The 17,996-nt window shown below is 45.4% G+C and overlaps 1 protein-coding gene across 1 annotated transcript in view; it reads left to right on the forward strand.

The window, feature by feature from the left end:
• Ano5 (anoctamin 5) overlaps positions 1 to 17,996 on the forward strand; it is a gene marked incomplete in the record, with an annotated part of 83,656 nt that overhangs the window by 47,504 nt on the left and 18,156 nt on the right. Inside the window, 7 exon segments of the mRNA XM_008833703.3 lie at positions 1,168 to 1,273; positions 1,368 to 1,428; positions 3,629 to 3,780; positions 6,901 to 6,975; positions 9,520 to 9,742; positions 11,735 to 11,904; positions 12,965 to 13,062. Of these exon segments, the coding sequence (XP_008831925.2) occupies positions 1,168 to 1,273; positions 1,368 to 1,428; positions 3,629 to 3,780; positions 6,901 to 6,975; positions 9,520 to 9,742; positions 11,735 to 11,904; positions 12,965 to 13,062 (885 nt within the window).

The following is a 17,996-nucleotide window of genomic DNA, read 5'->3' on the forward strand; positions in this document are numbered from 1 at the left end:
AGACGCTCGGCTAGGCAGGGGACACACAACAGGGATGGGGGTGGGGCACGCACTATGTGAGCTCCTCCCCCATCTATGCTGGGATTTTGCCTGTCTTGATCTTACACTGGTCTTACCCAGGAAAGTGCTCTTAACAGTTTGCACTGAGGAGTCTGTTCCTTAGAGTGACCTGCCACCCACCGTAGAAACCCCTCGCTTCGTCCCCAGTCCCCAGCCCTGAGGCTTATGGTTTGATAAGAGTTGTTTAGACCTTTCACTCCAAACTCCGCTGTTCTTTCCGGAACCTCACTGTTCTCTGGGTAGTGCCGAGATCTGTGACCCCCACATCGGAGGTCAGATGATCATGTGCCCACTGTGTGATGAAGTCTGCGATTACTGGAGACTGAACACCACCTGCTTGCATTCCAACAGGGATGGGGGTGGGGCACGCACTATGTGAGCTCCTCCCCCATCTATGCTGGGATTTTGCCTGTCTTGATCTTACACTGGTCTTACCCAGGAAAGTGCTCTTAACAGTTTGCACTGAGGAGTCTGTTCCTTAGAGTGACCTGCCACCCACCCTAGAAACCCCTCGCTTCGTCCCCAGTCCCCATCCCTGAGGCTTATGGTTTGATAAGAGTTGCTAAGACCTTTCACTCCAAACTCCGCTGTTCTTTCCGGAACCTCACTGCTCTCTGGGTAGTGCCGAGATCTGTGACCCCCACATCGGAGGTCAGATGATCAACACAGCACAGCTCTGCCCCAAGCTGGCGGACACCTGCAGTGGGGAGGTTCTGACCAGAACCCAAACACAGAGGCTGCTCCTTGCAGGCCTTTACTGAAATTCTGTTTCTATTTTAAGTAATTAATTTATCCATTTCCAGTAGACGCTCGGCTAGGCAGGGGACACACAACAGGGATGGGGGTGGGGCACGCACTATGTGAGCTCCTCCCCCATCTATGCTGGGATTTTGCCTGTCTTGATCTTACACTGGTCTTACCCAGGAAAGTGCTCTTAACAGTTTGCACTGAGGAGTCTGTTCCTTAGAGTGACCTGCCACCCACCGTAGAAACCCCTCGCTTCGTCCCCAGTCCCCAGCCCTGAGGCTTATGGTTTGATAAGAGTTGTTTAGACCTTTCACTCCAAACTCCGCTGTTCTTTCCGGAACCTCACTGTTCTCTGGGTAGTGCCGAGATCTGTGACCCCCACATCGGAGGTCAGATGATCATGTGCCCACTGTGTGATGAAGTCTGCGATTACTGGAGACTGAACACCACCTGCTTGCATTCCAAGGTACGTCACAATGTGCTGCGACGAACACGGAATTTCCTTCCTTTCGCTCTGCGTTTCCTGTTAAGTGGTCTCTGTGATGTCATTATTTTTACAGTTCAACCATCTATTTGATAACGAGTCAACCGTGTTCTTTGCAATATTCATGGGAATCTGGGGTGAGTACAAAGTCCCAGGAAAATGGCTCTCTTCTGGCCCTTCATGAATTTGTCACGTTTTTATCCAGTGTTGTTTAATTTGGGTTACTGACACTTTTGGGGAAAACCCCTTTATACCACTAGAAATACCTTGAATAAACACCTTTTAATGTTTGCACAACAATCTTCTAGGAATGATTTTTAGCAGGTGAATTTCTGGGGAAATTAATATTTACATTTTAAAAGCTTTGCTATAAATACCTTAAATAAAACTCCCAGCAACCTGTGCTCTCACAAACATGCTGGGATTTCTCTTTTAGCTTCAGAGAAAGAGGATTGGCTGTCTCTTTGGCCACTGATAGTTTGATGGACGGGATGTTATCTCATCACGGTTTTTTACTTGCAGTTATTTGATCACAAGTGAATGAAATATATTTCTGATACTAATCATTTTACTGATCATTTATCTGACCCCTTGCTTTTCTTTCGAAGTCTTTTTAGTGCTGTAATACATTGCAGGCATTTATATAGTAAGCACAGTAGTCCTTTGTACTGTAAACCGCAGATATTTTTAAAATTTTCATTTACATTATATCCTTTTCATGGTCAGTACAAGTTTTGCCATATAACCAGGTCACAAACATTTCTTTTCTTTTCTTGAGCCCTGTGTCTCTGTAGCTTCCCCAAGATGTGTGTCCACACTTCGTCCCAGCAATGCAGTGATGTGACTTTATGCCCACTTTGATACAACACTTCAGATACTCTTTGAAGTGTTCACTCTAGGACAGATGTGTTGTACACGGCGGGGGTTGGAACACGCCCATGCACTGCCCTCATGCACTGGTCCCTTCTCTGAAAGCAGGTTCACATGGCCCAGGATTCTAGGTGCTCAAAGCCAATCACTGGCCTGCTTGCTGCTCTAAGACAAGAGTCCTCGTTCCTAGCTGCTACCAGCAGACACGCTGCGTGTTCAAATCTATGTTGCATTTGTTCCTCTCGCCTCTTCATTCCCCCCTCTACCTCCCCATCCTCCCCTGTCCAGTGCAGAGGATTGTACCTAACAGTTCACACATGCTGAGAAAGCACTTAGAGCTGAACTGCATCCCAGACCTAAAATTGAGACAGGAAGTTGCCGAGACTGGCTTGAACTCACTCTAACCAAAGCAGGCCTTGAGCTTGTGATCTCCTGACTCGGCCTCTGGAGTAGCTGAGATTATAGGCTTTCCCATCATGACTGTCTGTATTCTTCTTAAGTGGAAAAAGATCAAATCCTATTTAGGTTCTATCCATAACATCAAAGCCAAGTGTCTTTTTATTGTTCAGGCATTCTTTTTAGAGGCTATCTGAATGTTGTGATTCTTGTAAATTTCTGTAACCACAAGGAATCCTTAGAAATAAGGACAGTGATTTTTGTTCCCACACATGTCCTTTCTGTTTTCATATGATAGATGTTTGTGAGCTCATTCTTCCATCAGAAATCTCAGCACCCCTTTCTGTCCTTTGCAATTCTGAACAAAAAATAAGAAAAATGTAAAATTTAACCTGAGCGGGTATAACTGTTTGATGTACGTAAAAGGCACATGTATGTTACCTAGCCAGCAAACTAATATTTTTTCTAAAATTTATGCCAGCTGTTAGTGTTTACCAAGAGTCAAAGTAAAATATTACATAAGTGTAGATCTAGACCTTTTCAGCTTGAACTACTAGGAAATTAATTTGAAGTTTTATAATGAATAATTTCAGTGTCAGTACTTAGTGTTATACCAACATTACTCACTGATAATCACATCATCAAAATGGGACAGCATGTCCCCTTGACAAAGTATGAGCTGCTTTGCAACTAACATGTCTAAACACACAAGTGAAAGTAATGCTTTAAAAAAAAGATTTGTTTTTATTATTTTTAGCTGTGTGTATGTGTGTGTGTGTGTGTGTGTGTGTGTGTGTGTGTGTGTGTATTTGTTTTTATTATTTTTAGCTATGTGTGTGTGTGTGTGTGTGTGTGTGTGTAGGCCAGAAGAGGGTGTTGGGTCTCATGGAACTAGAGTTTCAAGCAGTTGTGAGCCACCTGTTATGGGTGCTGGAACGGAACTCTGGTCCTCTGGAAGAGCAGCGTGTGCTCTTAACTGCTGAGCCCTCTCTCCAGCCCTGGGAGTTACTTTCTGACTGATGTTTCTCTGCCTGTTGACGGTGTGATCTTGAGATGCCTCTTCACCTGCAGTCACACTGTTTCTGGAGTTCTGGAAGCAGCGACAAGCCAGGCTTGAGTATGAGTGGGACCTGGTTGACTTTGAAGAGGAACAACAGCAGCTACAGTTGAGGCCTGAGTTTGAAGCTATGTGTAAACATAAGAAGATGAATCCCATAACAAAGGTACAGTAGGAGATACATACAGACAGCAGGCCTTCTGGGACCCTCTGCTCTAGGTGGCCTTCAATAGCCAAGCTCCCATCAACATATAAGTTCATGGGTAAAATTCTTACATTTTCCTTCCTGTCACGTGCGTGTATAAAATACCTTACATAAAACTCGCACCAACCTGTGCTCTCACAAACATGCTAGGTTTTTCTCTTTCAGCTTCAGAGAAACCTGAGGATTGGCGGTCTCTTTGACCACTGACAGTTTGATGGATTGGATGTTTTCTCCTCATGGATTTTATTTGCAGTTAATTTGATCACAAGTAAATGAAACATATTTCTGATACTGACCATTTATCTGACCCCTTGCCTTTGGAAGTCTTTTTAGTGCTGTAATACATTGCAGGCATTTATATAATAAGCACAGTAATCTTTTGTACTGTAAATGGCAGATATTTTTTAAATCGTCATTTGGATTATATCCTTTTCATGGTCAGTACAAGTTTTGCCATGTAACCAGGTCATAAACATTTCTTTTTTACTTTTCTTGAGCCCTGTGTCTCTGTAGCTTCCCTAAGATGTGTGTCCACACTTTGTCTCAGCAACACTGGCCAATGTACCCCAGTTAGGACCGACCTCAACTCCTCCTTCCTCTCAACCCAGGGTACTGCCGGCTCCTACGCCAGCTCAGGCTCCCTCCAGCCCCCAGCCAAACTCAGCTCACCGCTTCCCGCACTTCAACCCCCCCCCACGGCCTTCCCTTCTCCCCTGCCCACCGCTCTCAGTCTCCTACTCTCACATGCAACTTTACCCTTGAGGAAATTCAGGGTCTTAAACAAATTCTCGCCAATCACCCCTCACTGTCTCCTGTTCTAACCCCTGGCTCCAAAAATCTGTTTATTTCTCCCATATCCGCAGCTACGCCCATTCCAGCCCCTCTCTTTACACCTACCCCTCTTGTGGACAAGGCACTCCTCCGCAATCCCCCACTTCAACTTCTCCACACTCCCTTCTCCTCCTCCTCCTCCAGATCTGGCTCTGTCCCCCATGTCTTGTCATACCCACTCCTGTGCCCAGTGCCAGCCCCCTGCCACGCGTGGTGTCTTCCCCCTCAGGGAAGTGGCAGGGGAAGAAGGAGCTGTCAAAGTCCACGTCCCATTTCCCTTGGTAACCTGTCCCAGCTTGAGCGCCGAATAGGCTCTTTCTCTACTGACACCCCCCCCCCCCCCCCCCCCAACAAGAATTCAAATACATAGCCCGTAGCTATGACCTGACCTGACCTGGCATGACATCTTTATGATTCTCCAGCCCACCCTCACTCCTGATGAAACACATAGGGTCTGGACAGCAGCTCAAGAGTATGCTAATGAGCTTCATACTCCCAACCAGACCCATCCCATTGGAGCTGAGGCAGTTCCCTTACAAGATCCTGGGTGGAATTAACAATTCCCACTGGGGAACTAGGCAGGACCTTCCCCAGGTAGGGCAGCCAGGGACCACGTGATCCCCCCCCTCCTGACAGTCGGTCCTTCAGCAAGCTTTGCCTCCTAAGGTAGTTAACTTTGAAAAGCTTAGGTTGATTACCCAGGGCCCTACTGAAACCCCAGCTCAGTTTATGGACAAACTTACTGACACCCTAGTCCAGTATAGCAAGTATGACCCAGAGTACGGAGAGGGACAGCTTGTGCTCAACCACCATTTTATCTTACAGTTGGCCCCAGACATTAGGAAGAAACTTAGATATCTAGGTAAGCGCCACGAAACCCCCACAGGAGATCTGTTAGAACTGGACTCTAAGGGTTCCAGAGGGAGAGTCCGAAGTGATGGGGGAGGTATGACAGCCAGAGCAAGAAGCTGAGAGATCTGGTCTTTAAGCACGTACAGGAAGCAGACTGGGGGCAGAAAGTGGGGCACCCACCCCCAAGTAAAGCACTTCCTCCAGAGAGGCTCCACCTCTTATCAGATCCATAACCTTGCCAAACAGTGCCACCAACTGGGGACCAAGTGCTCAAATACCTGAGCCTTTGGGGCCATGTCTCATTCACAGGTGTTAAGAAAAGGCATTGGCTAGAATGTTGACCTGGTATTTGTTTGTTGGGTTTTCTTATTTCATGATATAAACAGAAAACAGAGGCAGGCCTCTTGGCTTTGCCAAAATGAACAGAATGAAAGATGTGTTGAATATTTACTTGGACCTGGTGGAAAAGCAGTGGGAACTGGTTCACCTTGTTCATCCCCTCCTTTTGGCACTAATGGTACTAAAATTGAGAAGCAGAGACTTTTCATTTACTTCAGTAGTTTTTGGTGTGTAAGCACAACCAGAACTCTCACGTTGGTCTGCATTGGTGGTACATGTTTGTGCACACACACGTGCACTAGGATTCATGTGCGTCTACATTGGTAACACGTGTGGATTCACAGGCATACACAAATGTGCACTGACATGCATTAGCATACATGTACATAGGATGCACACAGGAACTCGGGGCAAAAGATCTCATGAGCACACATTGCATACACAGCCTGAGTTCCCAGAGCCCCTGTAAGGCTTCTCTGCCTAGAGCGTTTTCAGTAGGCACTGTGAAAAGCTATGACTATAGAATCTTATATTTTATAGAACTCTATGCTCTGCATGCCTCCCAACAACTTTTTTACTGAACAGCAATCTTTTAGAATAGAATCTGTTCAGCTGTGGCATGAAGGACAGCCGTCACAGCTAATCTCCATTAATGACCAAAGCCTGCCATAGAAAAGTCTGACCTGCAAAAGTGGAGAACACATGGACTTAACAGAGGGCAGTGCGAGCAGACGGCATTGCAGATGTAGTGAAACTGAACCACATCAGAGTGTGCACTTAAGCAGCTGGGTGAGGTTCGCACCTTGCCTTGTCTCCCCTGTACCCTGGGTACCACTCTAACCCAGCACCCAGGATGTTGGGTGCATCCGTGAAGCCTCTGATCACATGTAAAGTGCCAGGTGGGGCTGATGGTCAGTCTTCAAGGGCCATTGCTGAAACACAACTTTCCAAGTCTATATTGCCAAGCGAATGGGCCCTTCGTGAGTCTTTTTCCCACAGCTGCTCGGAGTCCCAAATGTGAGGGCAGACTGTGACTTTGTGATCTCTCAAACACTACAGGAGATGGAGCCGTACATGCCTCTGTTTCATCGCATCCCATGGTACTTTGCATCCGGAGTAACAGTGATCTTCGGGGTGAGCGCTGCTTTGAAACCCATTACCATTTCCTTAGCCCACAGCCATGGGGGCATCACCACAGGTGCATCTGCAGTGGCTGTTGAATCTCTTGCTCCTCACCCTCCCTGATCTTCTTACCTTGACTTCCCCTGAAACACAAACTATACCACAACTTGCATGAATTTTTCCATAACTGAGCTTTGTAGAAAGATGTGAAAGAGGTGATTTCACAGCCTGCTCCTGACCTAACGCACCCACACTGCATTTTTATAGACAGTTCTTATTGAATATTTTCGTATATTAGATGAGTTTGTAGGGATATTTTTTTCTAAGCTTATATAACAACTTGAAGAAGAAATAACTAATAAAAGGGACAAATCATCACTCCAGCATCAGTTCTGAGAACATCTGACATGCAGCCCCAGGATGCTTGCTCTGTTTGATTTTCTAATCATAGTGCAGTTTGAGCTGCGTCCTCAACTTTTAGAATAATATTCTGCAGTTGTTGATATAAAGCTACACTGATTTATAATGTAGGATGTATTCAAAATTGATGTGGAATCAATGCAACTGAAACCTAGGTCATGAGTCATCAAATTTTCCCTGAAGGGGGCTTTGTAGGCATGAACAGCCTCTAGAATAAAGCCACCTTTCTTTTTCTTTTAAACATTTAAAAATAACTTGTATCAATCGATAGGTGATAAGTAGGTAAATTTAGATAGATAGATGATAGATAGATAGATAGATAGATAGATAGATAGATGATAGAGGACAGTTGCATACATTATAGATGATACATAGATGACAAATGATAGGTAGATAGATTATAGGCAGGTAGAGAGATCATAGTTAGGTAGATAAATAGATAGGTAGATAGATAGATGATGATAGATAGATAGATAGATAGATGATATGTAAGTAGATTATAGGTAGATGATAGATATAGAGATGATAGATACATAGATAGATGGTAGGTATGTAGATTATAGGCAAGTAGAGAGATTAGAGATAGACAGATAAGTAGATACATGATAGATGATAGATAGACAGAACATAGTTACATAGATTATAGATGATACATAGATGACAGATGACAGAGAGGTGGATAGATTATAGACAGGTAGAGAGATTATAGATAGGTAGATAAATAGATTGATAGATGATATGTAAGTAGATTATAGGTAGATAGATGGTAGATAGATGATAGATACATAGGTAGATGATAGGTATGTAGATTATAGGCAGGTAGAGATTAGACATAGATAGATAAGTAGATAGATGATAAATATATAGATGATAGATAGATAGATGATAGATTGATCTTAAGAGCTGTATGAAAACATACTAAGATAGATGATAGATGATAGATAGATAGATAGATAGATAGATAGATAGATGATAGATACATACAGAGATACATAGCTAGATATACATACATACATACATACATACATACTAAGCACTTCAGATAGATAGATAGATGATAGATGATAGATTGATCTTAAGAGCCGTATCAAAACATACTAAGACAGGGGTAGGGTTTGCATTTCTGGCTGTCTTGCAAACCCTATAGAAATGAGTACAGAGAATTAGTGTGTTAGTCACGTTTCCCATTGCTGTGAGCAAACATGACAAAAAGCAACTTAAGGAAGCGTGTACTGGGCTCGCAGTTCAGGGCTCCCTCACATCCTGCGGGGAAGTCATGGTACAGAAGCTCAAAGAGCTGTCATATTGCAAGAAGTAGAGACAGGTGAACACTGGTGCTCAGCTCATTTCGCCTTCCCATTCAGTCCTGTGGAATTGTGCCACCCATGGTAACCGTGGGTCTTCCCACCCAAACCAGCCATACCTAGACAATCCCTCATAGATACTCTTGTCCTGTTAAACTGACAATCTCCTGTTAAACTGACAATCAGTATTTACCATCACAAAGAGTGAATCTTTTTCCTGCTTTGTGCCTAACCCACTGTCTTAGTTACTTTCTGTTGCTGTGATAAGACGCTGATCAAAAGCTGCCGGGGGGAAGGGTTGATTTAGCTTTTATGTCTCAGTCACAGTTCATCAGTCAGGGAGGTCAGGCAGGAACTCGGGGCTGGAAAGGAGATAAAGCACAGACCATGGAGGAACTGCTCGGGGGTTTACTCCCCTGGTCTGTACTCAGCCTGCTTTATTATAGAACCCAGGACCACTTGCCCAGGGGTAGTACTGCCCACAGTGGGTTGTGCCCTCCCATATAACTCAACAATCAAGAAAATGCCCCACCTTCCTGGCCACAGGCCAATCGATAGAGGAAATTCCTCTACTGAGGCTCCCTCTTCCCCGGTGTGTCCAGTTAACAAAGGAAGCTGTCACAGCACACCCACAGCTACCAAATATTTTCTGAGCCTATCGCTTTGCCATTGCTTAGCGGATGCCCTCTAGGCTAAGAGAAGCCAGCTCATTTCCTCTGCCTAAGACAGCTGGTGAGGACGGTAATGGAATGGGGAAATACCGTCTGTGGCAGGCAGGCATGTGTCCGGGAGGCACAGGGACGCAGAGCCAGCAGATATGTCTCTCCCTCAGATGGCTCTCCTCCTCAGCAGCATGGTGTCTGTCATCGTGTACCGCCTGTCCGTCTTTGCCACGTTTGCCAGCTTCATGGAGAGCGAAGCCACCTTGCAGAGCGTGAAGACCGTCTTCACGCCCCAGATGGCCACCTCTCTCTCTGGATCATGCTTGAACTTCATCGTCATCTTGATCTTGAATTTTTTTTATGACAAAGTATCTGCCTGGATCACAAAAATGGGTGAGTGACCAAACAGGTTCCGGCACAGCTACCAAATATTTTCTGAGCCTATCGCTTTGCCATTGCTTAGCGGATGCCCTCTAGGCTAAGAGAAGCCAGCTCATTTCCTCTGCCTAAGACAGCTGGTGAGGACGGTAATGGAATCGGGGAATACCGTCTGTGGCAGGCAGGCGTGCGTCCGGGAGGCACAGGGACGCAGAGCCAGCAGGTATGTCTCTCCCTCAGATGGCTCTCCTCCTCAGCAGCATGGTGTCTGTCATCGTGTACCGCCTGTCCGTCTTTGCCACGTTTGCCAGCTTCATGGAGAGCGAAGCCACCTTGCAGAGCGTGAAGACCGTCTTCACGCCCCAGATGGCCACCTCTCTCTCTGGATCATGCTTGAACTTCATCGTCATCTTGATCTTGAATTTTTTTTATGACAAAGTATCTGCCTGGATCACAAAAATGGGTGAGTGACCAAACAGGTTCCGGCTGGCACGCAGCATCCACTCTGTATCTTCTCTTGGGGAGCTGCTTCCGAAAGGCACAGCAGGAAGACAGACCCACCCCTGTTTTTGCAGAATCCCTTAATATCCTCACTCAGCCATTTCCTAAGGGAAACAGGAAGAACTCCCCAAGGCACTCCTCAGGCCATTCTGAGTGCTCTTGTCTTAAACTTCCCTTGTTGGAACCAGTTGAACGCAGAGGAGACGCCTCATGGTATAATCTGATTGTTCTTTGATCTGGGAAGGTTTTAGAAATCCTCATGAGAAAACAGAACCAAACAGGACATCAGTTACTCCTAGCGGAATCTAGAAAACGATGTTTGTCTCAATAGTATGGGTTTCAACTTAGATTATTTTCTTGTTGAAGTTTTGAAATGTGTCCAGAAGCTGTGCTGGAGGGTGAGGGGGTTGCAGGTGGAGCCAGGGTCGCAGTGAGGAGAGCTGCATGGAGTGCCATTTCTTCTGTCCCTGTCAGGCACATTACAGATAGGTAGGTTCAGCCACACAGCAGCTGAGGGCTCTCACAAAGCTCCAGGCTGACCCTCCCAGACCATGCACACACCCCACCCCACCCCACATGCCCTGTGGATGCAGGCAGAGCACCAGGCAAGCACGGCCAGGAAGCTTGAAGTCTTCACGTTCGGAGCTCTCACTTGTTTGTTCCTTCGACAAAAATCATCCTATCATAGGTGTTTTTTTTTATGAATGCAACTGAACTTTGCCAAAGTGGAAAAGTTGCCTTTGTCTTTAGAATAGTTTGCAGGGTTTCCTATGCTGAAAGTGCTGTTTGTGTGGTCAGCTATGGTGACAGGGAGCAGTCCCCTGCCACCGTGTTCTTTCCGGTTCTGCGTGGTGCTCTAACCTGTTGTGAAGTTAATGTCGCCTTATCCTCAGAATGTGCTCTAATGACAAATCATGGTTGTGCATTTTAAGGAAAGGGAAAACACACTTGTTCAGTCCGCTTTTCTATTTCATCACTGAGGGAGGCCTCACCCCTAACTGAGGCACCTTCTACCCACCTGTGTCCAGATGACAACTGAAGCTCTCCAGCACAGTGTTATTTCTGCCAGCACTTACCATCACATTTGAGTTTCCTGTGAGGAAAGCACAATGTCCTTAGGAACCGTCTCAGCCCTTGACATGAGCTTACCTTGTTTCAACTAGATAGGTCACAGACAGACATTGTGGAATTTGCTGTAATGTCTAGAGGTGATAGTGAGGATTTCCAGTCTTGTAGGGATTCAGATTCCATATCCTGACTGAACCATAGAGAAGTTCCCCATCCTTGAAATGTAGCGACTGAGTCCTGGACCTCCCCAGTGGTTGGATTACAACTCACAGTGACCCACGGAAAGTCAACATAGAGCCACGGTCCTTCAGTGCCAGTGGGGGGAGGAGGAACGTTTCTGTACACTTTCAAATGATGCCTAGATATCCTCTTCTAAGCACCATGTTCAAGGAACAAACAGGAGAATGCATTTAATCTTTGTGTTTTTTTACCTGCCAGAAATCCCTCGAACTTACCAGGAGTATGAGAGCAGCCTCACGCTGAAGATGTTCCTGTTCCAGTTCGTCAACTATTATTCCTCTTGCTTCTATGTGGCCTTCTTTAAAGGGAAGTTTGTGGGCTATCCTGGAAAGTACACATACATGTTCAGTGTGTGGAGAAGCGAAGAGGTAATACGTCTCCGTGGTGAGATCTGTGGTCTCGGTTAGTGTTCCCAGCACTAAGTCAGATAGATATTACTTACCGAGCTGTACGAGAAGTCTAGATTTTGCCTCCACCCACTGATGGATCCTATTATCTGTTAGGTTTTTGTTTTTTTGACAGGGTTTCCTTAGTCCCAGCTCACCTGGAAGTCACTATGTGGACCAGGCTGGCCTTGATCTCACAGAGATCTGCCAGCCAACCTCTGCCTCCCCAGGGCTGGGATTAAAGGCGAGTGCCACCATGCCCAGTGTGTCTGTAAGAGTTTTGAGTTTTCTTTGGGCAAGGATTTATGGTGGCTGAGCTGCTCACTCTTCTGTGGCTGTATGAAAACACTTTGGAAAAAGCGTTTACAGTGGCTCACAGTTCAAGAACAGTCCATCATGGCAGAGCCATCCAGGCCGAAGTCAAGAAGCTTGAAGTAGCTGGTCACATCATTTCACATTCACAATCAGAAAGCAGAATGCTGCTGGTTTTCCAGGTTCCCAGCTAGGGAACGCCATGTCCACAGGGCGTGTCTTCCCACCTCCATCAGTATAATGGAGGTAACCCCCCACATGCATGCCCTAAGGCACATCCCCCAGGTGATTCTACCTTCTATCAAGTTGACAGTTGACACTAACCACCCTAAAGCCTGTGATTTGTAATAAGTGGAACCTCCCACAAAGGGTCAGAAGTCTGAAGAATGGGCTGTCCTGTCCTGTATTAGATATGACCAGTGGTTTTCAAGCTAATCACATGAAGCTTAGGCCACCTCTCAACCCTAGCCCAGACACAAGGATTTTTACCTTTCTAGGAGTCTCTGTTTCCAACCGCTCACAGATGGATGTAGTGGACGTGCCCTGGTTCTGGTCTGGGATCTGGAGGATTAAATGCCTCCAGGGTTCTATGAACACATCTCTTGATCATGTTATACCCCCTTAATAGACCTTCTTGAGTTTCTAATATTTCAGCTTAGTTTTTTGTGGGGGGGTGGGGATGTTCTTGCAAAATTCTCCCTTTCACCCTCCACTTCTGTTTTCTTACCAGTGTGATCCTGCTGGCTGTCTGATTGAACTGACAGCCCAGCTGACCATCATCATGATTGGCAAACAGCTTTTTGGAAACATTCATGAAGCCTGTCAACCGTATGTCCAACTTACATGTTGTGTGGTTGTACGTCTAAGTAGCTATGGAAGATAAGGGTTTTTTTATTTTCATGCTATATTTGTTAGAAAATGTCTAAGCAATCAAGAATTGTTCATGTTTAACAGCGAGGGAAGCCCCCAGGGAACACGGGTTCTCATTGTATTCACTTAATTCTGTGTCATGTTTAACAGTGAGGGAAGCCCTCAGGGAACATGGGTTTTCATTGTATTTACTTAATTCTGTGTTGAGCCAAGTTTTTCTTGTTTACTTTTATTTTCAATTTACAAAGAATACTTGTATATACTTAGAGAGTGCAACACACAGTTTTGGCATAGGTTTTAAAGTATGTATTTCTGTTGGCCTAGTGAAGTTGAATAAAAACCATCCCCCTATAAAGATTTAACTGGGACTTGAGCGACAGAGGCAGGCGGATCTTTGAGTTCGCAGCCTGCAAAGTTTACATAGCAAGTTCCAGGGCTACATAGTGAGACCCTGCCTCAAAACAAAGAAAAAAATTACATAGGAAATCAATATATTACAGCCTCAGTAGGTCATAGTCTACATATTGAATACGATTTAATAATGAAGATAATAGTTTTATTAATTCCTTGAGCACTTCAAACGTGCATACAATGTATTTTAATCCTATTCACCCCCACTTTTCCCTTTAACTCCTCCCAGATCCACTCCGCATCTCCTCACCCCTCCCAATGTCAAGTCCTCTTTTTATTAATATGCATATGAGTGTGTTGCCTGCATGTATGTGAGTGCACCCCTGTTGTGTAATGCCATGGAGGTCAGAAGAGGGCTTCAGATGCCTCTGGAACTGGAGTTAAGGACAGTTCATAGCCGCCATGTGGGTGCTGTGCTGGGACTCAAACCCAGGTCCTCTGCAAGAGCAGTCAGTACTCTCAACCGCTAAGCCACCTCTCCAGCCCCAAGTCCTCTTTTTTTTTTTTTTTTTTTTTTTTTTTTCTTTTTGGTCTGTTTGAGACAGGGTCTCTCTGTAGCCCCAGCTGTCCTGGAACTCACTATATAAACCAGGCTGGCCTTGAAATCACAGAGATCCACCTGCCTCTACTTCCCAAGTACTGGGATTAAAGGCGTGCACCACCACACCCTGCTAAGTCCTCTTTTTTTAAATAACCCAGAGTCCAATTTGTGTTGTCTATGCACTCATGGGTATGGGGCCATCCACTGGAGTATGGTCAACCTACCAGGCCAGACCACAGAGGAAAAGTGCTCTCCCTCCCTAGCTGTCTACAGGTGGAAGTTAGTGATGGGGGCTAGTGACCCCCCGCCCAGTGCTGGAATGCTGACTGCTTGATCCTATGTAGATTCTGTGCAGCAGCTGCACGGGTTCTGTGCTCATGAGTGCAGCCATCCTGTCACACGCAGAATTCTCTGCTTCACTCCAGGCCTCCTGACCTCTGACCCCTATAATCTGCCCTCTCTTCTGCAATGGACCCTGAGCCTTGAGGTATTTCATATTATTTTTACAATTACTGAAACTTGGAAAAAGTCCTTGTGTTATGTTATCTAGGCATTAAAATGCTGGTGTACTCAGGCCAGTTTGTAAAAGAATCGTTTGCCATCCCCAAATCATAATAATGAATGCATTATAAAAAGAGAAAGCTAAGCATCAGCTGATCTTAAATATCAAATGAATATTTACCTGGATATAAAGAGCAAAGAAAACTAAGGCATCCATTTGTGCTGGGGTTTGGCACCGACAGCAAGAAGCTGGTCAGAAACGCTGCGTTCAGACAGAGACTGGCCAGGATAACTGGGCTTGAAGCCAGGGATGAGGCTTGTTTCCTTGTTATGATGTAAAGTTGAAAATAATCTGCTCCCTGCCCCCACATACAAACCATGCTTGGGGCAGGTTAGGACTTTATTTCCTGAGCTAATGAAAGATAAGCCTGGGTTTATGTTTCCCAAGAGGAACACTCTACCCAGCTTCCTTCCTGTGTGACGGCCCCACCCCCAGCCCCATCCCCACCACCCCCCAGAGCAGTAACTCCAAACTGTTGAGTCTCAGCCCTAGGCTGATGACCTAGAGGAAGAAACAGAAGGCAACAAACAAGACAGAAAACAAGAGCCAAGACGGGTATGCGGAGGGGAGGCAACCGGGTCGCACAGATTGAGGAAATAATGATCCGAAGCCACTGCAAAGCCATATTCCAAAACACAGTGTGAGATTCAGTGCTACAAGGGGAGTTAACAGACTGAGTTTTTCTAAAGCGAGCTTACAGTTTGCCATGAAATTTCTGTTGATAATATTAAAAACATCAAGGGAATTGAAATGTCGTGAAAAGGGATCCACAAATAACTAAAAACAGCATGGTTCAAGGGAGTCCAATCGGAACAGAAAGGCAGTCTGTCATCTGTAGATGAAGGTGGCATGCCAGAGTGGGGCACGTCCTGGCTAGCCTTGGTTCAAAGAGATGCCCCTGGTGGCCTGGTCCATTGTGAGAGGAAGTTTAAGAAAATGAAGGGTCAAGGGTGCTAGCAAAGGCGTAGGTCCATGTATAAGGCTGCGAGTTTGATTCCTGCCTCTGGGGGAAATTAGTCGCAGTACAAAGAAGATGCTCCCCTTAGTCTACCAGGAGTTCCAGGAAAGTGTGACCAAGTTAATGATCTGGGGAAATTCTCCACATAGGTAACGTCTGAATATCTTCCAAAAATAAAAGAAAATATGAACTTAAAATGAAAATTAGCCCTAAGAATGGTAAAAACTGAGGCAGAGACCACGGAGGAAGCTGTTTTCTGATTTCCTCCCCTGCCCCCTGTTGTACCTCATCCACTGGACCCCAAAAAGACCACCGAGGACCCAGTACACCAAAATGCAAAAGCAAACGTTTATGGTTTATTCGGGCTTAAGCTCGGGCTCTCAGACCTCACCAATGCAGCGGATCCGTGCTAGAGCCCGGAGTAAGGGACAGTGGAGGCTTTTATAGGTTTTAGACAAAGGGGGGGGATACCGAAGATACATTTTGGTTGGTTCAAGGAGCCTGCGTGCACGCCAACATAATTTTAAACCAATTGGGTGTATAAGATGCAGCCCTGGAAGTTTCTTCTTGGTAGGTGCTATTCTCAGGGCTGTGGAATGTGCTGAGTGTTATCTGTGGGGCCAGGAGTCTCTGTTTTTACCTTATAGGGCAGTTTTCATGCTCGGGCTTGCTTAATCTATAGTTTCCTGGACAGGAAGTGGGGAATAGCAGGCAGGCGGGGGTCAGAGCATGCTAGGGCATGTCTAGGCGTGTCTAAAGCAGCAGCCAAGCATTTTACAGAAGCTAAAAGAGCAATTAGTGGGAGTCTGGAGGGGTTGGGGGGTAGCGGGTGAATGAAGAGGGTCTCAGGGTCCCACACCCCTGCTCAGCCCACTTTCTTATATAACACAGGCCCACGGGCCCAGAAGTGGCATTGCCCGCATCATTCAGTCAAGAAGGTGCCTCACAAACATGCCCACATACCCGTCCAAGAGACACAGTTCCCGAAGGGAGGGTCCCTCTTCCTCGGTGCATCAAGTTGACAATGGACCCTGTCCAGCACCGCTGGTCAAGATGAACACACTCTAAACTGTGGGATGCAGGAGACATATGTCAACAGGAATTGTTAGCTTTAAACAAATAAGTAAACAGGCTACTTGGTGTGGATCTAAAGGTCATACAAGATTTATATGCTAAAACTCCAAAGTTCTGGTGAAAGAAAAAAAGACATAAGTGCTGAGAGATGGCTCTGCAGTTAGGATCATATACAGCTTTTGCAGAGGACCAGTGTTCAGTCTCCAGCACCCAGGTGGGGTGGCTCACAACCGCCTGTAACTCCAGGTCCGAGAGCATCTCTCTGTCTTTCCTCTCTACTCAGACACCACTGCACTCACACATGTACAGACTTGCACACAGATACACGTATATACATAATAAAAAAATAGAAGTCAATCTTTTTTTAAAAAGAAGGCGTACACTATACGGAGAGAAATGGTGTGCTCCTGGAATGGAAAACACAATACAATCAAGATGTCACTTATCCCTTCACTGAAAATGTCAGCAGGGGGTTTGTAGCTGTGGACAAGTAGATTCTAAACTCCAAGTTTTTTCATTTTATTTTTTGTGTGGATAACTGTTGTGCCTGCACGTATGTATGTGCTCCTGTGTCATGTGCCTGCACATATGTATGTGCACCTGTGTCATGCAATAGCCTAGGAAATCAGAAGAGGATGTCAGATTCCCTGGAACTGGAGATTTGGAATGTTGTTAGCTGCCATGTGGGTGCTGGGAACCAAACCCAGGTCCTTTGCAAGAGCAGTCAATACGCTTTACTGCTGAGCCATCTCTCTATTCCCAGAGACTAAATTTGTATAGAAGGCTAACCAACTAGAGAATAAAGTTGGAGGAATTATCTAGAGATAAGGGAAAAAGTAGAGCTATCAGAAATTCATGGTCCGTACAGGTATGATCATTGCAAAATTTAAAAAAAAAAAGCAAATAAGTTAATTTTAGTTAGTTTCTTTTAGTTAATTTTGGAAATATTAGACATCCATACACAAAATATGAAATTCAGGGTAAACTTGACTCATTCAAAAGATAGCTCCAGATAGATCCATCATGGGTAGTAAAACTAATTTCAAGAAAGGAAAGGAAGTGATTATTGTAGAATTTTAAGTAATTATTGACCTGCTGCTAGAATTCCTAAGTGTTCTCTTGCTCTGTCCCTCTCTCTCTCTCCCTCTCTCTGTCTCTCCCTCTCTCTCTCTCTCCCTCTGTCTCTCCCTCCCTCTCTCTCTCCTCTCTCTCTCGGAAAGATCTGTGTGTGATAGAAGAACGACCTCTTATGTATGAGATGTGTGTGAAGAGAAAAGAGAGAAATCTGAGAGGGGAAGGATCTTGTATGGGGTGTGTGTGTGTGTGTGTGTGTGTGTGTGCATTGA

Source organism: Nannospalax galili, unplaced genomic scaffold (genome assembly GCF_000622305.1).
Source record: "Nannospalax galili isolate Female #2095 unplaced genomic scaffold, S.galili_v1.0 scaffold1257, whole genome shotgun sequence".
Taxonomy (NCBI): Eukaryota; Metazoa; Chordata; class Mammalia; order Rodentia; family Spalacidae; genus Nannospalax; species Nannospalax galili.